The following is a 19,087-nucleotide window of genomic DNA, read 5'->3' on the forward strand; positions in this document are numbered from 1 at the left end:
ACGCACAACAAACGTCTCATACTGTACCTCGTCGGTGGAATCGTAGTCTATCACATTTGCAGGGTTGGCATGGACGATCCGGCCGCTGTATGCGCAGCTTATGTATTTAGTGTAGGATTGCCCGACGGGCAAATGTTCGGTCAAACGTGTAAGACGGAATGATTCATGAATCGGTATATTCGTACATATGTGAAATCGTACAGATGCTCAATAGCATGACAGCATTGCCTGGGAAGATGAAATAGTATGTGTCCTAGCCGCGTCCTTCATCGGTCAGGGATGGTATCTCTCCGACGCGCAACCGAATCCGACCGTTACGGGAGCGGCTCTCGGTTGCTCGAAAGGCGGTTGAGGTGGATGTACACGTCCGTGCCAAAGCCGTCCATCGAAATCAGGCGCAAGTCGCCCCCAAAGTACCGCGCATACTGCGAAGCCGGTCAGTCGTCTCGGTCGAATCGACACGCCAAGAGCTCCGAAGAGGGCGGCAGGAGAAAAATGCACTCACCAGGCGCGACAAGGGAAGCCCGTAGCCGAAGCCCGCCATGGGCGCTTTGAAGTCGGAGGCGTCAAAGTCCTGGTCGATGTTCTGACCTTCCATGGTCGTGTACATATACGTCCATATGAGCGGGATGGCAGACCGTGCGATACCGCCGCCCTCGTCCGAGATCTTGATGGTGATGTCTTCCTTGCCTTCAACGACAACTACTTTGATCGGTGGGAACGCGTCCTCGTTCTCGGGGCCGAAGCGCTCGACGACGGCTCGGAGCGAGTTCTTGAGCAGCTCAAAGCAGATGTGGGACAAATGGCCGGGAACGTAGGGAAAGTGGAGATCCTTGGGGCAGATGAGCTGCACTGGGGGACCCTTGAACATGGAGTAGTGCTCTTCGCATACGAATCTGGGGACGCGCGCGGTCACGAGGTCAGTCGCGTGAGGGGACAGGGCGGCTGACGCCTACGTACCGAGCGTTCTCAATCGCCTCGTGCACGATGTCATGCACGTTCTGGTGTCAAATGGTTTCAACGAAACGCACGAATGGTGAAACGGATGGCCAACGCACCGCGCGCGTACAGATGATACCGACGTAGTCCGGGTGTGGCTGCAGAGTGTTCAAAGCGATATCTGTTTGCCGCGACGTAGATCATGAGCGCGGCCTAAGGGGTGAGGCGAGGAGAAGACGCACGTTGGCCAATCAAGAACCGGATACCGATCCGCGACAGGTAGAAACGGTCGAGCCAATGCTGCACGTCGAGGTTGATGTTTCGTGCGTTCTGGCTCCTTTTCCACTCGAGCACGCCTTGAGCGACGGTGGTCACGGTCGGATCATGGCGCTTCTTAATGGATTCGAGAGCTTTGGTGAACGAGCGATTGTACTCGCGGACCTCTGGCGGCCATTCCTTGACAGACGACGTGTTGGCGTAGTATCTGCAAGGAAGAGACGATGTGAGCGAAATGGGGAGAGGGAAAGAGCACGCCGAGCAGACCTCCTCTCCATGGGGATGCGCATCTTCTGGCCGTTACCATTTGTGCTGCGGCCATTGCCGTTCTTGGGTGTTGAGACGATGCCGAGTGGATGGTCGGAGCCGGTGGTGTAGTCGTCGGAATAGTACTGGTAGTGGAAGGAGGGGTTTGGATGTGACTCGGGGAGAGAGACGGGGTCGATGGGAGGAGCCATAAGTGCGGCGCGGATAGCCGGTGGGAGGCGGATTGGTGGGAAAGAGATGAGCTCCTAGAGGGGGGTGAGGAGCGAGCGTGAAAGGAAAGAGAAGGAGACGCACCTCGAAGGACTGGGCATACCAGTTCTTGACCTTGTTGATGGAGGGCATGTCGCCGAGCTTGTGAGGGAGCTGATCGAGCTCCTTTACTCTGTGGGCGAGACGAACGGGCAGTTCCTCTGGAGCAAAGTGAGAGTGGGGATAAGAAGAGGAGTGAATAGACGTACCGAGGAGGAACTGGCTGCCTCTGAGCAAAGTACCTTGACTTGGGTTCTGTCCGAAGAGGACCATTTGCTGAAGTGAGACTGTGGAGGTGGATGAGGGGAAGCGTGTATGGTGACGAGCGAGGAGACATACCTCCTGTTTGGGGGAAGGAGGCATAGTGGTGTATCCTCTCCCAAAGACTTGGCGAGATGCGAAACATGGTGGTGAGTCTCGTGAGGGACGTGGGTGGGATGGTGGTGGCGATGGTCGAACAGGAAGCATTAAGAGGAAGGGTTGAGCATGAAAGAGGATCAGGTGCCGGCAGTGAGATGCATATGCATCCGGTGGGATTCCGAGCGTGGAGTCGAGAGCGGAAGAGACAGTCTCAGACAGTCTCAGACAGTGATCGCCTCCTGCCTGGCCCTGCCTCTCCGGCGCCTCTCCGGGGCCCCACACCGGACATTGCCGCACACCACACTTTCACGTGCCTCCGCTCGTCAATATCGGGCCCGACGGGGGTCATAGTACCCCAGCGAGTCCGCTGTGGTCGCGAGCATACTCTGCTTCAAAAACACACCCAAGTTACGATGACGCGGATGTACCCTACATAGCAAAGATCGACTGAGAGATGCCGCCAAACGATTCAAAAGCATAAAGCGAGGCATGTGTGTACGAAAGCGGCGAATAACGATCGAACTTGAGAACAACTGTTGCGCGCAGAACATAGCTCCAGATAGCGGGGGTGATAGCATAGGGTGACAATCGTCGTTCACGGTCTCCAAATCTTGATGGTCTAGGGCGAGTATGCCATGAGAAATTGTAATTGCAGATAATACGATGCACGTACAAAGTCCCAACAACCGGAGGCTATCGCGTTCACTCGCCGGGCGGGCTCTTGGTCGGCACCATCGTCTGACGCACCGCCACCCGTAGTTTGTTTACACCACGCTAATGAGGTCACGAAACGCTCCCCGGTCTCCAGCTTCCGAATACACCGTCCCGTCTTGAGATCCCAGACACGGATCGACCCATCGTCTGCCGCTGATAGTAGATACCGTCCGTTTGGATGGAAAACAAGGCCATGTACCCAGCCATCGTGTCCCACCTATCATGGGCCATCGGTTGTTTGTTAAGAGGAATCCTGTGCTAAGCAGCACTGAGTAGACGTACGAAGGTGTACAAGCACTGGTTGGCTCGCGTATCCCACAACTTTATCTTCTGATCCCGAGAGGCCGTCAATATGTACGCAGCCGACGACTCTTCCAGGATTTTCCCGTGAGTTGGGCCAGACTACAGTGAGAGTTAGATGACGCTCGCACCACACCGGGAATGTCAACGCACTGTGCCGAGAAGTTCAGCTAAAGCCGGCAAGGCATTTCGAGGAACGAAAATGGCATTCTCGACAACATTGTTATGTCCCCTGAACTCGCATTTGGTAGTGCCAGTTGCAACTTCAACGACACGCGCGGTCTGTGGCACAAATCAGAACGCTGATCTATGAACGCGAAAGGAGCAAAGATACATGGTCCATGCAGCTCGTCACAAGCAACCGTCCATCGGGACTTGGTGACGCTGACCTGATCCAATCATCGTGCGGCCTGAGCACTTGAATACAATGTCTGCAGGGATACCACCTCGTTAGGGCACAGAGAAACCGCTATGGAAGCACCCCTACGTACGAGGTTGCGACCTCCCAGATGCGCGCAGTCTTATCCCGACTAGCACTGACAACACGCTCGTCGCCAGGGAGGAACCGGACAGTAGATATGGAGTGTTCATGCCCCCTGAAAGTTGCGATATTCTTGTAATCATTGTCGACGTCCCAGAGCTTGAGGAAGAGATCATGAGACCCCGACACTATAAGGGTGCGATCAGTAAACCACATCCCCGATTCGACGTGCGCTAGACCATGGAGGTCAAGTTCAAGGTAGTCTGAGCCCGTCGAGACTTCAGGGAAGCTAGAACTACCGCCGTGGAAAATTCAAGGAACAGCAGCTCCTGCCATGGTGTATCGAACTCATGAAGCGCAAGGGAAGAATAGAACAACATCGGGGATTGGGTGGCGCGAATATCAATGATGAACCGCTGGACATCGCCTATGGCCCGCACGAATGCCTACTGCCGCACTGGATGTATGTGCACACTCACCTAACAACTTCCCTTTGGAATCGAACTCGCAGTCGCTGACGCGTCTAGTATGCCCCTGTAAGGTACGCTCCAACTCCCCCGTTTCCCAATCCCACACTTTCATCGTGCTATCATCGCTTGCCGATACGATAGTCGAATAGCGAGGATGAAAGGCAACGGCATTGACGTTGGCTCTGTGGCCAGTTAAGACGAGTTTCGGTGGCGTTACAGCTGGAAGCCAATCTGAGTTGCCGCGTTGATTTGAGTTCGCTGGGTTGAGGGCCATACTTGCGTTCTCCTGTAACGCCTGAGCCAGCCGAGACTCTAGATCGATGATCTGAAACAGCGGATGACATTCGATGTTCGGAAGGAGAGTGCGAAGAACACACCTTTTTCTGTAAGCGTATGACACTAATCCATTTTTTCACTAAAAGGCTATTGCTCGTGTCTGGTTGAAAGTCGGTCTGCGAGGTGCGTAAACATATGTGAAATTCTGAACCTGATAAGCCAACCTGAGAAGATTCCTCCTTGAATTGATCGAAAGTCTTGTGAAATCCAGAGGAATTGAGGTAGTCCAAGATGGCCCTGTGCCTATAAGTGCAAACTAGTATAATGGCCTGGCATCAGCTCAGAGAATGAAGAGACCAACAGGTCATTCTTTTGGCGATCCGTTAATTCAGCTGCCATGGTGAAGGGTAAGGCCTTAAGGGCGAATAAGCGCCACTAAGGCCGCCGTGTTTGTTGATCTTACTTACTATACTACTTAGGCCTGGGTCGGCAACATCAACCCTGGGTTGATCGAATCAATGGGTTGATATCGAGCGCTTCACGGAACCCCCTCCGGAAAACTCTGACTCAGCTCTGGCGCTTATGGGAATGTCGTGATGCGTCACGTTGCGTTATCGCTGTGTGACTTTCAGCTACTTTGGCTAGTTGAGATCCCAGGTTGGGCTCAATGGATGAAACCGCCAAAAGAAGTTAATATTCATGTACCTTATGTATGGCTATGACTATATACAAAACCATGGAGGCTCAAGACAGGTTGTTGAGGTAGGATGTGCAGTTAAGCCCAAGAGGTTGAGGGCGTCGATGAGGTGATGGTGACAGACACCGGTGCGCGCTAGCTGGCCGAGATGCTACCGGATTAAGGAAAAGACCGGCCGCTCGGAGGGCGTTCGGAGACAGATCAACTGTGTGATCAACCTGGCTGCCATTTGGCAGGAGCCACCTGGGTTGATCCCACGGGGTTGGTGTTGCCGACCAGGGCGGCCAGTCGATAGGCGCGGCTCGGAAGACATATGCGACTGGCGGTCTATTGCGCGGGCCTGGCATCGTTCACGCAAGGTCTGGACCTGATCGCCCGTACGAGCGCGGACGAAGGCTGGAACGTCAGCTTGGCTAGTTGCATCCGGATCTGGCGCGAGGGGTGCATCATCCGGTCAGAGTATATTGCTGACCTGCTGCAGCCGCTGTTGGAGAAGGAACCGGGAACGAAGAACATATTGACTCTGCAACCGGTCGCGGACGAGATTACGAGGACGATCCCGCACCTGCGGAAGGTGGTGCAGTACGGTCTGGAATGGAACGCACATGTGTAAGTCAAGACGACAGACAGGCTATGAGTTCTTCAAACACTGTGGGGGGAAGCATCTGCCGAGCCAGTTCAGATCTGAAGTCAGAAGGAGACGGAGAGGCGAAGTAAGGTACGGGGCGACGAGAATACGGTGCTTGTACGCTCTAGCAACCACATCGAGCTCGCAGAACGCCTCTTCTTGTCGCCGTGATGATGTCTCACCACCATAATAAGGTAAGTACATGCACTGTACGGAATATATGAGGGTCACCTGAGTTATGCATACCCGGGCTACGCTGCTGCACTAATCTCCATACAGAGAAGTGCAATATCATAAGGTCCAAGTCAGAAACATATCCACTTGTATAGCCACGGATGTATCAGTAGTGTATATACTACAATGTTATACATATAGAACGAATGAAGGCAGATCATGGCCGTCAATCGGACCTCCCGAATACAGGTTGCGCGATTGTAGCCGGTAGGATTTGCCTGCGCGGCACCGCGAACGTGAAGTCCTGCCCAGGACGATCAGCCCGTCTGACGACGAGATACGTGCCCTCTGGAACACTCCACTTCTCCTCGCCTGCGGGAATATCTGCAGATCTGATGCCCATAGCCTGTTCCCAAGAAACAAGTGGACCAGCCATTCCGAACACGCCCTGCATGTTCACAGGGGACGGCCCGAGCGAGAAGCCGGGAGGGAGGTTAACAGGAACGTCACGACGATGGTCATAGAAGTCGAGACAGAACTGGTTGTAAGCCTCCATGCCGCCGTTCCACATGCGAATCGTGTAATCCGAGTCAGGAATCCTGACGGAAAACAAGTTCCAATCGCCTCGCCTCGGTTTCACCTACGAAACAGCGTGAATCAGCCAGTGATACGACAGTACCAATGCCGAGATGCAAGACGGCAACACAAGTGACCTACCCCGATCACGCGCACTCCCCCCAGACGCTTGACCTCTTCCACACGCCGATTCATGCCGTCGATGTATTTCTGTATGTTCCCGTCGTTGGCCCCTGGGAAGTGATCTTTGATTTCCTGATGGAGCTCAGCCTCGGTCATAGGCTTCCAGCCAGGGAGGACTTCCATCAAATATTCATCCCCCTTGTAGAACGCTTGGGGATGCGCGGAGGATGATGGCTGGGACCCAGAACCGCGTGACTGATGCGCTGAGGACCGAGGAGGGCGTGCGGGAGAAGAATTGGGGGGAGTGAGGGGCTACGGAACCCATGCAACCTGATCAGAGGGAGCTCGCGACAGGAAACTATCTACTCACAAGCGACGAGCGATGCATTGTGGCGATTAGTGGGGAGGATGGGCAGAGGCGAAGCAGGTAGGTGGTCGACGCGACACAACCTGCAAGAAGCGCCGATGTTGAACGCCTGATATAGCCAATTAGCGCTGGTGATGATAGGGCGGAGAGACAAAGCTTCGATAAAGCCCCTTTGCCAACAATGGGCGCATGAACGTCCAACCTGCCACCTGCCTCAGGAGACACGCTCTTGCGCACCGTCTCTGGGGCATGGCAAGCGAACGTGTGAGCCTTTTGTTTTCGTATTGATTGTTCTGGCAGTCGGAAACATTCGGAGATCTGCCGTGCTTGATGTTATGTTCTGAATTCAACTTCTAGATTTGGAACCTGTATTGTTTGCCCGGGTTAGGGCCACTCTATTTTTGGGGACCCTGACGCCGTTGATGATGGGTAAGCGAAACTAACCGACGAGTTTAGGGGTTGACACTCTCCTCTCCTCTCACGAAGTGCCCAATCGACGAGGAAAGTATTCGTCCTGGAGATACCCGTAGTTATATCTTTCTGTGGCCTTTGGGATGTGGTAGACCCCCTCGGAAGACAACGAGCGCGAGGAATGAGGTTGAAGCGTCGGTTTGTGCCATCAGTCGCCATGTGGCTTCTCAACGTGTCTAGCGGCCAACGTCCACAAGAATTGAGCAGTCCTATTGTGCTTTCTTGTCAGTTTCCGACTCATTGTTCTCCTTTCTGCTGCCCCTTTGTTGTTGCGCCAATATATAATCATTCGTCTCGATCGCATGTGTAGTTGTTGCCCCCTCGTCCAAGTCGCTATGCCCTACGAAGGCTTCTTAGGCTCTGAAGGCTCTCGTTTCTATGGGCAGCATACTAATGATATCCACTATTACAATTACCTTCCTCCCGGTTTAGATCCGAAAGTCAGACAACGCGCCTCGGCAATCGCTCAAGGTCTCACCTTCATCAGCGCGGAGCGACGTGTCGCGGTCCATTTGAAGGCGAACGGCTGGCCGATACATGAAGTTTGGGTCCCCAGTTACCACCACTTCTGGTTTGTTCGCGTCTTAATCAGGGGCCCATCCCAACCTGGTTGGTTCCCTCCGTGGGTAAGTGAGCAACTTGACTATCTTCTCTTTATTTACACGATCTGCATCGGTAGCCACAACCCGTTGAAGAACAGGCCGCGTGGGCATGGGTAGGAGGCCAGTGGCGGCCTGGACATCCTATTAGATGGTTCTACGAGAGCATCGAATGGCAGATGGATGTGGATGGTGTTCCGATCCCGCTCTTCTATCACGAGCACGAAAGGCGTGAAAGGGGTGAACATTACATCACACTGCGCGTCGAGGAAGAGGGGAAATCCTGTGAGATTGAGAACCTCTGCTTTGGGACACAGCTTCAAATATATCGTCGTGCAGAGAACGACTAATCGGCGTGAGTAGATATTGCCCAGGCCACCCGCTGAAAGCTTGCTAATGCCACTGTGGACTCTAGGCAGTAGCCTCCACTTGGTCTTCTTCAATCCGCATGGGGCTCCATCCTTGCATTCATTTCACCACAATATGCTGGGTATCTATTTACATGAGCATTTGCGGTAGTACCCGAGACATTTGCTGGCTTTTCTGTACTGTCTAGAGAAATGAGTGTCACCGACGTCGAGTTTCCTAGACAGAGGATAGAACGTTAAGCCAGATAGCTGATGATGTTAGATCAGGATTGAGATTATATAAACGAGTCTTGGGGTTCATTTCGCCGCGCGCTTGAGCGGCCAGGGCGACGCGGGAACATAAGGCGATGTCCAGGAGTCCTGTTGCGATGACCTGCAGCGCGCGGTTGGCACGAAGGATCTTCGGCGAGCTTGCCACTGGTGACGGTGGATTGCCATATTTCGATGATTTCTGTCTGTAAAGGTCATCTGTAAACAAAAGGCGTACCTTACGCGCCCACCCCATCGACTTTTCGCGAATCAAACACAACCAATTTCAGGCTACCCAGCACGGCAAAAATTCGAGGTATTTCGGCGCAAAGGAGAGGCAATAGGCAACTCCTCACACCATCTTTCGATGTCTTTTGTCCGGAAAGGCTTACCGCATGCAACTTTCGTCGATGTAAACGACTGTCGTCACATAGCCGGTCTCGACTGACAAAGGGCTGCCGTCCAAACGTTCAACATTAGCGCTTCTTGAGGTTGTGTCGCGTTGACCACCTGCTTTGTCTCTGCCCATCCTCTCGACTAGTCGCCACAATGCATCGCTCGTCGCTTGTGAGTAAATAGTTTCCTGTCGCGAGCTCCCTCTAATTAGGTGGAAATGGTTTCCGTAGTCCCCCACTCCCCCCAATTCTTCTCCCGCACGCCCTCTCCGGTCCTCAGCGCATCAGTCACGCGGTTCCGGGTCCCAGCCCTCATCCTCTGCGCATCCCCAAGCGTTCTACAAGGGGGATGAATATTTGATGGAAGTCCTCCCTGGCTGGAAGCCTATGACCGAGGCTGAGCTCCATCAGGAAATCAAAGATCACTTCCCAGGGGCCAACGACGGGAACATACAGAAATACATCGACGGCATGAATCGGCGTGTGGAAGAGGTCAAGCGTCTGGGGGGAGTGCGCGTGATCGGGGTAGGTCACTTGTGTTGCCGTCTTGCATCTCGGCATTGGTACTGTCGTATCACTGGCTGATTCACGCTGTTTCGTAGGTGAAACCGAGGCGAGGCGATTGGAACTTGTTTTCCGTCAGGATTCCTGACTCGGATTACACGATTCGCATGTGGAACGGCGGCATGGAGGCTTACAACCAGTTCTGTCTCGACTTCTATGATCATCGTCGTGACGTTCCTGTTAACCTCCCTCCCGGCTTCTCGCTCGGGCCGTCCCCTGTGAACATGCAGGGCGTGTTCGGAATGGCTGGTCCACTTGTTTCTTGGGAACAGGCTATGGGCATCAGATCTGCAGATATTCCCGCAGGCGAGGAGAAGTGGAGTGTTCCAGAGGGCACGTATCTCGTCGTCAGACGGGCTGATCGTCCTGGGCAGGACTTCACGTTCGCGGTGCCGCGCAGGCAAACTCCACAGGCTGAAATAGCGCAACCTGTATTTGGGAGGCGACCATAGATACTACACATAGACAGTCAAAGAAGCCTCTGTGCACACGAATTGATAATTTGTCAAGACCTTGGCTCAGACGAATGCCATGCGGCTGTATGGAGGCGAGGTGGGCACTTACCATAGCACTTACAGCGCGTCTCAAAACGATGACCCTCTCGAAAGAAACACGCTCAAGCTGATTAGCAGCGGAACCGTCTGCGAGCATAATCCGGCCGTCTGACGCTCTGGAACTGCAATAAGCAGGGAGTCCAAGCCGTCTTCAAGATTCTCAGTGGTGGTGTCATGACTGGTGAACCGGGCTCGTATTTGTGGCCGTTCTCCAATCGATTCGAGCGTATTTTTTGAGAGGGCATCTTTGTGAAAAGCGCTGAAGAAGAAGTGAGCATGTGCTCACGCGCATGCCTCGCTATGACAATGCGGAGACAGGGAGAAGCCTTCGAATGTAGACCGCGGAAGCTACAACAACACCAATCAACAGCTGTCCCACATATTATATGTTCATTGTTCTACGACCAATTCCGTATCTAGCTCCCATTCCTCGCGATTTCTTGCGCAGCCATTCGCAATAGTATAATCCTAGTCTATACTCGATGCGTTTCGTTGCCAAGACTTTAGTTCACACCGCCGTTCCCTTGTCGCCATCTACGCCGGCTTCCACTCAAAGTGGTGTTCTCCTGAGTGAAGAAGTCAGTGCTCTAACATTTCCGACCGTGCTCTCGTCATTCCGTACCTTTCTTCACCTCTCCGTCTCCGTCTGACTTCAGATCGTATGAATGCGCGCCGAAGTAATCCAGCTCTGCCTCCATGAACTGGCTTGGCAGATGTTTTCCTCCACAGTACTTGAAGAATTCATAGCTTGCACTCAAGGTTGGCCTGCTCCATCTCATGTTAGCCTGTCCCAACTGTCTGTCGTCTTGACTTACACATGTGCGTTCCATTCCAGACCGTACTGCACCACCTTCCGCAGGTGCGGGATCGTCCTCGTAATCTCGTCCGCGACCGGTTGCAGAGTCAATATGTTCTTCGTTCCCGGTTCCTTCTCCAACAGCGGCTGCAGCAGGTCAGCAATATACTCTGACCGGATGATGCACCCCTCGCGCCAGATCCGGATGCAACTAGCCAAGCTGACGTTCCAGCCTTCGTCCGCACTCGCACGGGCGATCAAGTTCAGACCTTGCGTGAACGATGCCAGACATGCGCAGTAGACTGCCAATCGCAGATCCTCGAAGAACTCCGTCTTGAACTTGTCCTCGACATGTTGCTTCCGAGCCGCACCTATCGATTGGCCGAGGGCTTCCACCACCTGCATTCTTTCAGCCCGGTCGGCTGAAGCAATCCTGAAGAAGTGTGCCGCCGCAATGGTGGGCGCGGAGACATGTCGTTTGGCCGCTTCCATCACAGACCAGACACCGGTACCTACAATAAAACAGTCTATACCAGTCCTTTCCGACGCGACGCTCAGACCTACCTTCGCTGTCATCTGCGTCTTGGACGACCTTGTCTTGGACCTCATTGACAACATGTCCAGGTCGATCTTCCTTGTATCGCCGGCAAATGTCCGCACCAATTCCCACCAGGAAATTGCGTCTCTTGAAACACGTATGTCAGCGTGTACGAGTGCACACATGCCATGGGACGTACCAACTCCCCTCCGTCCTCCCACTTCTTGAAGATCTGCGATATCGTGCCGAGGTCGGTGTGCAAGCATTTGTACAGGAGCTCCCAAGTCTCGCTGACGATGCCTAGAATGCCCTGCTCGATCCCATTGTGCACCATCTTCACGTAGTGTCCACATCCTGCCGGACCGAGGTTTGCGACGCAGGGTTGGCCCGTCTTGGGATCTTTCGCCGCGATTTTCTCCAGCAGAGGCATGACGCGGTCCAGCGCGGCTTTGTCGCCGCTGGGGGAGATAGAAGGACCTCTGCGAGCAGACTGATACCCGCCCGAGACACCCATACAGAGGTACGCAATACCCTCTGGCGCGAGCTGCTTCTGCCTGCGTTCGGCGTTTTCATACCACTCGTTCCCGCCGTCCAGGATGATGTCGCCATGTGAGAGGTGCTCGTGGACGTCAGCAATCACCTTGTCCGCGGCTGAGCCGTGAGGGATACTGAATACGAGAAGTTTGTCCGCGTTCTGGCCGCCGAGGCTCTCCATGAATTGGTCGAGATCCTTGAACCGGGCGACACGGTGGTGCAGTTCTTTGTCAAGACCCTCTTGCAACGCATTGTAGAGGTTGTCGATGTTCTGGCCGCTGACATCGTACACGGACACTTGCAGGTCGTTCTCCGCAAACAGCATGGTCATACAGGAGCCCATGGATCCGGCACCTACGATCCCTAGCTGCGCGCAATTGCTTATGAGCGTGGTTTGCCGGGAAGGCGGGAGCGTCGCCTCACCTTATCGAACGGCTGTGACATCGTCGCTGAGTGGTAAGAGAGAGAACAGGAGAAGGGGGTGGCGGTGGAGGAGGAGGAGCTGGAGGAGGATGAGGAGGATATATGCGCGTTGTGGATTGCAAGGATATGACATCATCGGATATTATACTTGATACATTTATGGTACATTTACCATTCCGGTGCTATATCGTGGCACACTTGGTTATTCGACTACTGCGTTGGGTATATTCTCTTCTCGCCCCCGCCCTCCGTACGTCGCCCTCCTCACTGAGTAACCGGTTGCGGGCGGGGTCTTGTGACTTCTTCATAGATGAGCACTGTAGGAGACAGTCAATGTCCAGCCAGTCATGTACGACAACCAATGTAGCACTCGCCTTTCAGTTGCTCCTTTCCGAGGGGATCGCCGTTGTCAAAATCAAAGAAGCTCGGATCTAACGGTTCGGCCGTGGGCTCATCGGACGGATCGTGATATGCCTGCATCGGTAGTCAATACGGACACCGGAGGCCATCTTGCTCGCAAATCCACTGACCTCCAAGTAGGGATGCTTCAGCGCGTCTTCTACTTCAATTCGTCGCTTAGGGCTGAACGTTAAGCACTTCTCCATCAGATCAATCGCCTGCGAGACATGAGGGTGAGCGCGTGAATTTCCAGAGCACTCCACGGGCGACCCATACGAGCGGATTGGCAGTGGGGAAAAGTTGACTAAACGGCTTCTTCTTCCGGAAGGGCAAGGCACGTATATATTCGCGGGAACGTTGCGAAGTGATCGCGTAGAAGTCGTCGAGCGATGGGGTGCCGAGAATATCCAAGATGATAGACAGCTGGTGGTGGTCTTCAGAGCCCCTCTCGTGGTCAGTAAACTTAGACGACACTTGGGTTGCCTGGGAAACAAGGTCGTCTGGGTGTACGTACAGTCTCTGCCCGGAAAGAGCGGCTTGCCACTGAGCATTTCTGCGAGAACACAGCCGACACTCCATATATCGATAGCGCGGGTGTATTCCTTGAACGTGAGCATGACTTCTGGGGCGCGGTACCACCTGCGACCACGGGTGCAGAGGTCGTGAGCGCCACGAGGCCGAGAGGGTGCGGATATCGGATAGTGGCATGGAGATGCGTACCTGGTTGCGACATATTCTGTCATGAACGTGCTACTGTCATTTGCGACATTGGGCGGGGGTCGCGCGGATCGAGCGAGACCGAAATCGCAAAGCTAACGGGGACGTGGGGAGAGTGAGGTCGAAGCAGGATTTGGGGTCGCGCGATATGCGCCATTGGGATGGCGGGGAAGGCTCTTGCAGGCTTATGGAGACATACCTTGAGATCGCAGTTTGCGTTCAGCAGGAGATTAGACGGCTTCAGGTCGCGATGGAGTACGTCGGCTGAGTGGAGTGCTTTAAGAGCGCGGAGGGTCTACGGCCAACGGCGCGTGGGCGCAAGGAACAATACGAAGACCGAGGAGTGTGCTCGGCTGAGCTCGAGAGCAGCGGAAGAGGAGACAGGGAGGCATACCTGATAGATGAAGTATTGACAATGGTCATCGCTGAGCTGCTGGGTGCGGATGACACGGTGGAGATCGGTTTCCATGAGCTCCTGAACGAGGTAAACCTCTTTGAAATCGTCTAGGCTTGGTGGGCGGAGGATGTCGAGTATTGAGATGATGTTCTCGTGGTGGAAGTGGCGGAGAAGCTTGATTTCGCGGAGGGTGCGGAGACAGAACATGGAGTGGTCGAAGGGAGTGATGCGCTTGATGGCAACCTTTCGCTGGGATGGGACGTGGAGAGCAGAGCTGAAGGGAGAAGGGGGGGACGGTGAGGGAGTGGATGGGAGGGAGGGGAGAGGACGGACCAGACGATGCCATAGGCCCCTTCGCCGATGACGTCGAGGACCTGGTAGTTGCTGCCGACGATGAAGGAGGACATGCGGTCGTCCATGGTGGGGAGGGGCAGCGAGGGAAGGGGGTGAGATGGAGGAAGACGGAGAGGACAATAAGAGGTGGTGGCAGAGGCCGAGTCTGAGAGCGCACGCGCGCGAGACGCTGTCGAGTGCGGGCGTCTGCGTGAGCGTCTCGCGCGATGCTTCCTGTTTTGGGCAGCTCATCGGCCTCGCCCTCGCCACAAGCGTCGCCTGTTCCGCAAGTCCACCCTCCCCGTCCTTGTCCTCGTCCCCCCGCCGAGCAGCGACAGTCTCCCCCGTGACCCCGCAACCATCCTCGCATTCGCACAAAATGCCCGCCGCAGATGCCAAGCGCAAAGACAACGACTCCGTCCCCGACTCTGCCCGCGACGGCGCCGACAGAGACAGAGATCGCGAGAGGGACAAGGGCTCAAAGCAGAAGGCTTCCGCAAAGAGTACGTCCACCACCTCACCGTCTTCTCCAAGCTTCCTCTTACACCCGCCCTTTCCCTCGCCTGCCCAGCCAAGGACCTGTCCCATGTCCCGTGCAAATTTTTCAAAGTCGGCTCCTGCACCGCAGGCTCTTCTTGCCCCTTCTCCCACCAGGTCCTCGAACCTGGCCAGCAAAAGGAGGTGTGCGCCTGGTTCGTCAAGGGCAACTGCAAATTCGGCCACAAGTGCGCCCTCGCCCATGTCCTCCCCGGCCAGAGCATGTCCATGGACCGCAAGAATAAGAAGGCCGCCCAACTTGCCGCCAACGGCGCAGGCGGTACATCCACCAAGGACGGCCCAAAATCATCCAGGGCCCACAAGGGCCCTCACCACGCCGGTCCCGCAACGGGTCAATCTCGCAATGCTCTCCTCTCTGGATCCACCGCTCCCACTCGTGCTCTCGCTGGGAACGCTCGTTCGCCCATCCCCATGCCTCTCAAAGCTACTCTCTCCCCATCCGCCCCCGCCCCCCCTGTCAAAGATACCGACTTTGCGTCTTTCGGTCTCCTCCCAGACGAGAGCAACAAGCTCCCGAGCGCCCCCGCTCAAGGCAAGGCCTCCGGAACATCTATCAACGAGGGGGCTCCTGCCCCCGAATCCGAGCAATCTCCTCAACCGCAGCTGGCGAACGAGGACTCCACTGCCAACACTCATCGTGCCTCTCCCGCACCTCTCCCCACTCACGCGCCTTCTGCCCCTCGTCGAATCAGCGATGCTTCAGCCATAGTCGACTTTGGTCCTATAGGTTCCCCACCTCGTGCCTCCTCCTCCTCTAGCAGACCTGCTCGTATCAACGGCTTTTCGCCTGGTACATCCCCTCAGCCGCAAGGGCTATCCACTTCTCCCTTCTCGGCCCCCGGAACTCAGTCTGTCTTTAACCTCCCGAGACACGACGACGGGTCTTCAGACTTCAAAACCCGGTCTGGACTCTCAGCGTCTCTCGGCGCCATGAACTGGGGTTCAGAAACCGTCATCACCCGCAGGATTGGGGTCGAGGAGGTGGTTGTCGAGGACGAGGATCTTGAGGAGTTCTTGCCCAGCTCCCTCACCGATCTTCTCACCCCCGAGGAACGTTCGCGGAGAATGTCGCGCACGCACGCTACCCGTCCCAATATCGGCCTGGAGCGCGAACCGAGCGCCCAACGTTCTAGCACTGAAGCCCACCACCGCTACTCGCGCTCAGTCCCCGCACCGTCTCTTCTACAAGACATCAAGTCTATCTGGGCCGATGCGGGCGGCGTGCCTATCGGTTCTCCAGATGCTGCGACGCTCGGGACTAGTCATCTCGGTGGAGGTTTAGGGAACGGTACCCCTAGCTCTTTCACTTCAAACTCCGGTCTCGCGCCCCGTGCCGAAGAAATGCTTTCGCCATCGAATGCGTCGGCTGCGTTCCTCCCAGGTTTGCACCACTACATCAACGCCAAGACGCCACAGCGACCGACCATGGTCTCGGGCCTGTCGGCGATGTATTCTGCAGGTGCAGGCGCTCATAACCTATCTTCCACTGCGTACGGGCTGGAGTTCAACGGCCCACCGATGTCTCCGCCACACGCCGGCACCTACGGCGTGCCACCGCCAAACGATACTTACCTGCAACATGGAGGTCGTCGGCCAGGGGGACGACCCATCCCAGGTGATGCTTTCGTCCCGGGTATCGACGAGCAACGAAGCGCTCTTTCTCCTTCTTCGCGCGCTCTGCAAGCGCACGCTCCGGGGCAAAGCCTTCCCCAAGGGCTCGCGGCTGGCTATTCTCGCATTCACGCGTTACCCCCTCCAGTGATCCCATCGCCGTCGTCCTCGAGCATCCTCAGCCGACCCCCCCTCAGTGGCGGTTTCTCTCCGGGCACCAAGGGCCTGGGCCATGGGCACGGTACGTCCGGCGATTGGGCGAGTATGTCCCCTACGGCGAGCAGTCTGCTCGACCAAATTAACAACGGACCGTCACAACCCGCTCCCGCGGGCTCTGGAGCGCCGGGCACATCATTGGGTGGTCTAGAGACGATGTTCTCTCGTTTGTCATATTCAGCCGCTGCATCTCGTACGTTTGCCTTTTGTCTCCCTTAATCGATGTGAGTTAATGTGTCGATGCTTAGGTACCGGTGCGCCCACCGGTATGGGAACGCGCAATCCGAGCGGGCGAGGATCCCATCCTCAAGGATCTCTCAGCCCGCTGAGTGGCCCGGTCCTCACGGGAGAAGACGATGACCTGTTCTCTATGGAATGAGATTCATCGCTAGCAGGATCCTGCGCGAGCATAGGCACATTGTGAAGTACTGTAGAAACATCATCTGTTGTAGATTGGGTCCTTGATACCGACATAGTGCGGTTAGTCGTAGTTGCATGGTCTCCTTTGGCTTATACCACCGCGTCTCTTCTCCGTTGTGTCCTGCCTATGGACGTAGATCTGCGAGTGTACAAAACTGTCTGAGCGCAAGCGGATCCGTTACTCCGCAGCCCTAGCTGACTCCCGTTGTGTAATGACGCGTTTGGGCCGCAACTTCATGACAGAAGCAGAGCCTTGTCGTCGTCGTCGCGGTTGCGGTGGTGAAGTTCATACCACCCCGCCGCTACAAATATTGTTGCTAGGCTCCTAGCCACTTGATCAACAACTAATAGTACAATTCTGCAAGAGTGGACGTACATGACGCGCTTCGAGAAATAGCGCCCCTACCTTCTATATATAGCAAGTTTTTCAACGTCCGCTTCTTCTCCATGGAACCTTCGCCACCGCTACTAGGCGTGTTCAATTCTTGTCGCTCGCTCATTTCCTCGCGCGCTTAACGGGCGCCTGCCTACCTGGATTCAAGGTCAGATCAAGCGCCTGTAGCACAGCAAGCAGAGGGAGGCAGGCGGCGGGTGCAACATGACCACATGAGGGTCGCGAGCTGGGACTAAGGAGCGCCGCGAAAACTTGACGATTCAAAATCTAGAGAGCTCTATGACTCGAGACGCGGAGTCGTCCCGCAAGGTTTTGGGTCCAATTGCCATCAGGCTTACAGCGACAACCCCAGGTGAACCGTATGTATGTCGTGTCGAATCTGGTTCGGATTTGGGCGCATTGTGTACGATTATTCTCGAGCAATGAGTCTATAACGCTCTCCCAATGTCTCTATCCACTCTCCGGACAGGTTTTCTGGGTATAACAAACCTAGCATAGGACGATCCCGTCAATCTCGCTGCACCCGCTGCCTGCGCACCTCTACTTGCTGTGCTACAGGCGCTTGATCTGACCTTGAATCCAGGTAGGCAGGCGCCCATTAAGCGCGCGAGGAAATGAGCGAACGACAAGAATTGAACACACCTACTTCATCAACCGAACTCATCAACAGACTTGTGTATCTGATGACCAGCATACGAAGCACGCCCTTTCATATATCCTGAAGTTGTCATGTTCTCGCACGACTCACAGGTAAGTATATTGCCCGCAGCATGTGAACTAAATGAACACTGATGTTTTCTCACATCGTTATGCTACAAGCCATGTCCCTTGTTCCTCTACGGCACGCTTTGAGCCACTCTTGGCTTGGGCGATGTTTGGAGATGCTAAACACGTCGATGCAGTCCAGTCACTCGTTCAGCCTGCACGCGTCCAAAAATATGCCTGGTTTTCCCTGCGAGGAAAGGACTACCTGGCCGTCATTAAACACGATGTCGACGTGCCAGCAGTGGTCGATGGGCTGTGTTGCGGCGACTAGGCGCGTAGACTCGGGTCGACGTTCGACGACGACCCCGTAGGCGAGCGGCAAGGAGCCGAAAGAAAAAGAGAGAGAGAGAGAGAGAGGGATAAATGTGACAAGTGTTATGACTGACTGTCGAGCGAGTAAGTGGAGACGAGTGAGGCAGGGTTAGGGAGGGAGATCGAAACCGAGCGAAGCGAGGTGAGATCGACCGGTTAGGGTTGAGGGTGGGTTAGGCGAGCTGAGTCAACGGGGGCGTTGTGTGCTACAACGTCCCGTCCCGTTTCGCCTTTTATAGCTCATCAGGACTCTGCTTAGTGCATCCCTTTCGGGAAGTGCTTATCTCTTTGCCGTCTGTCTATCCGACGGCACAGGAGATAAGGTCAATTATGCTTACGATGCCGAACGCGGCCGGAGCTTTGTTCCGATAATGACTAAGTCCGATCGGACTATGTCATCATGATTACTTACTTACTAATCACCGATCGGACTTAATCTTATCGCATCTCTAAGTGCGTGTAGCGCTTAGATAAGATAGTCCGCCCTTATCCTTATCTTATCAAAGATGGAAGAGTGGAGACGCACCTGACTTGATGTCACATGCTGTTAGACACGTGACTCAAGCGCCCTAGTACT

The 19,087-nt window shown here is 55.0% G+C and overlaps 8 protein-coding genes across 8 annotated transcripts; 3 read left to right on the forward strand and 5 right to left on the reverse strand.

Annotated features, from left to right (window-relative positions):
- Window positions 1–158: 158 nt before the first annotated feature.
- DICSQDRAFT_157150 (alpha-ketoacid dehydrogenase kinase) lies at window positions 159–2,164 on the reverse strand. Its single transcript, XM_007369407.1, has 9 exons — window positions 2,071–2,164; window positions 1,941–2,018; window positions 1,777–1,892; window positions 1,483–1,727; window positions 1,182–1,423; window positions 1,059–1,120; window positions 961–1,001; window positions 506–896; window positions 159–425 (listed from the first exon to the last, which is right to left on the reverse strand). Exons 1-9 carry the CDS (start codon window positions 2,135–2,137, stop codon window positions 315–317), a joined length of 1,353 nt encoding a protein of 450 aa, XP_007369469.1. The 5' UTR covers window positions 2,138–2,164; the 3' UTR covers window positions 159–314.
- Window positions 2,165–2,686: 522 nt separating this feature from the next.
- Window positions 2,687–4,731, reverse strand: DICSQDRAFT_68482 (nuclear distribution protein PAC1; the record flags this gene model as incomplete). Its single annotated transcript, XM_007369408.1, has 10 exons — window positions 2,687–2,710; window positions 2,765–3,022; window positions 3,088–3,207; window positions 3,259–3,387; window positions 3,440–3,536; window positions 3,597–3,774; window positions 4,066–4,381; window positions 4,434–4,508; window positions 4,557–4,635; window positions 4,694–4,731. 10 exons carry the CDS (start codon window positions 4,729–4,731, stop codon window positions 2,687–2,689), a joined length of 1,314 nt encoding a protein of 437 aa, XP_007369470.1.
- Window positions 4,732–5,893: 1,162 nt separating this feature from the next.
- DICSQDRAFT_149545 (uncharacterized protein) lies at window positions 5,894–6,686 on the reverse strand (the record flags this gene model as incomplete). Its single annotated transcript, XM_007369409.1, has 3 exons — window positions 5,894–5,908; window positions 6,079–6,471; window positions 6,549–6,686. The coding sequence occupies 3 exons, from the start codon at window positions 6,684–6,686 to the stop codon at window positions 5,894–5,896; spliced, it is 546 nt and encodes a 181-aa protein (XP_007369471.1).
- Window positions 6,687–7,697: 1,011 nt separating this feature from the next.
- Window positions 7,698–8,616, forward strand: DICSQDRAFT_140005 (uncharacterized protein). The gene is made up of 3 exons (XM_007369410.1): window positions 7,698–7,994; window positions 8,048–8,322; window positions 8,383–8,616. The coding sequence occupies exons 1-2, from the start codon at window positions 7,704–7,706 to the stop codon at window positions 8,315–8,317; spliced, it is 561 nt and encodes a 186-aa protein (XP_007369472.1). The 5' UTR covers window positions 7,698–7,703; the 3' UTR covers window positions 8,318–8,322; window positions 8,383–8,616.
- Window positions 8,617–9,133: 517 nt separating this feature from the next.
- DICSQDRAFT_173596 (uncharacterized protein) lies at window positions 9,134–9,995 on the forward strand (the record flags this gene model as incomplete). The annotated part of the gene is made up of 3 exons (XM_007369411.1): window positions 9,134–9,151; window positions 9,211–9,504; window positions 9,582–9,995. The coding sequence occupies 3 exons, from the start codon at window positions 9,134–9,136 to the stop codon at window positions 9,993–9,995; spliced, it is 726 nt and encodes a 241-aa protein (XP_007369473.1).
- Window positions 9,996–10,485: 490 nt separating this feature from the next.
- Window positions 10,486–12,409, reverse strand: DICSQDRAFT_182972 (6-phosphogluconate dehydrogenase C-terminal domain-like protein; the record flags this gene model as incomplete). The annotated part of the gene is made up of 6 exons (XM_007369412.1): window positions 10,486–10,663; window positions 10,720–10,862; window positions 10,913–11,405; window positions 11,458–11,578; window positions 11,631–12,332; window positions 12,389–12,409. The coding sequence occupies 6 exons, from the start codon at window positions 12,407–12,409 to the stop codon at window positions 10,632–10,634; spliced, it is 1,512 nt and encodes a 503-aa protein (XP_007369474.1). The 3' UTR covers window positions 10,486–10,631.
- A 92-nt stretch (window positions 12,410–12,501) lies between these two features.
- On the reverse strand, window positions 12,502–14,323 carry DICSQDRAFT_182973 (mitogen activated protein kinase-like protein; the record flags this gene model as incomplete). Its single annotated transcript, XM_007369413.1, has 9 exons — window positions 12,502–12,705; window positions 12,763–12,862; window positions 12,919–13,005; window positions 13,064–13,221; window positions 13,302–13,426; window positions 13,508–13,599; window positions 13,704–13,799; window positions 13,899–14,175; window positions 14,235–14,323. The coding sequence occupies 9 exons, from the start codon at window positions 14,318–14,320 to the stop codon at window positions 12,653–12,655; spliced, it is 1,074 nt and encodes a 357-aa protein (XP_007369475.1). The 3' UTR covers window positions 12,502–12,652.
- A 263-nt stretch (window positions 14,324–14,586) lies between these two features.
- Window positions 14,587–17,406, forward strand: DICSQDRAFT_111220 (uncharacterized protein). Its single transcript, XM_007369414.1, has 3 exons — window positions 14,587–14,737; window positions 14,806–16,812; window positions 16,868–17,406. The coding sequence occupies exons 1-3, from the start codon at window positions 14,614–14,616 to the stop codon at window positions 16,996–16,998; spliced, it is 2,262 nt and encodes a 753-aa protein (XP_007369476.1). The 5' UTR covers window positions 14,587–14,613; the 3' UTR covers window positions 16,999–17,406.
- Window positions 17,407–19,087: the final 1,681 nt, after the last annotated feature.

This window comes from Dichomitus squalens (assembly GCF_000275845.1).
Source record: "Dichomitus squalens LYAD-421 SS1 unplaced genomic scaffold DICSQscaffold_48, whole genome shotgun sequence".
NCBI lineage: Eukaryota > Fungi > Basidiomycota > Agaricomycetes > Polyporales > Polyporaceae > Dichomitus > Dichomitus squalens.

Excerpts from the sequence above, each read along its gene's own strand:
- DICSQDRAFT_157150 (XM_007369407.1), bottom strand. The coding sequence starts at position 2,137 with ATGTTTCGCATCTCGCCAAGTCTTTGGGAGAGGATACACCACTATGCC. Across the intron at positions 1,893-1,940 it reads AGGCAGCCAGTTCCTCCTCG|AGGAACTGCCCGTTCGTCTC; the intron begins GTACGTCTATTC and ends ACTTTGCTCCAG. Across the intron at positions 1,728-1,776 it reads GGTATGCCCAGTCCTTCGAG|GAGCTCATCTCTTTCCCACC; the intron begins GTGCGTCTCCTT and ends ACCCCCCTCTAG.
- DICSQDRAFT_140005 (XM_007369410.1), top strand. The coding sequence starts at position 7,704 with ATGCCCTACGAAGGCTTCTTAGGCTCTGAAGGCTCTCGTTTCTATGGG. Across the intron at positions 7,995-8,047 it reads CTGGTTGGTTCCCTCCGTGG|CCACAACCCGTTGAAGAACA; the intron begins GTAAGTGAGCAA and ends CTGCATCGGTAG.
- DICSQDRAFT_111220 (XM_007369414.1), top strand. The coding sequence starts at position 14,614 with ATGCCCGCCGCAGATGCCAAGCGCAAAGACAACGACTCCGTCCCCGAC. Across the intron at positions 14,738-14,805 it reads GCAGAAGGCTTCCGCAAAGA|CCAAGGACCTGTCCCATGTC; the intron begins GTACGTCCACCA and ends TCGCCTGCCCAG. Across the intron at positions 16,813-16,867 it reads ATATTCAGCCGCTGCATCTC|GTACCGGTGCGCCCACCGGT; the intron begins GTACGTTTGCCT and ends GTCGATGCTTAG.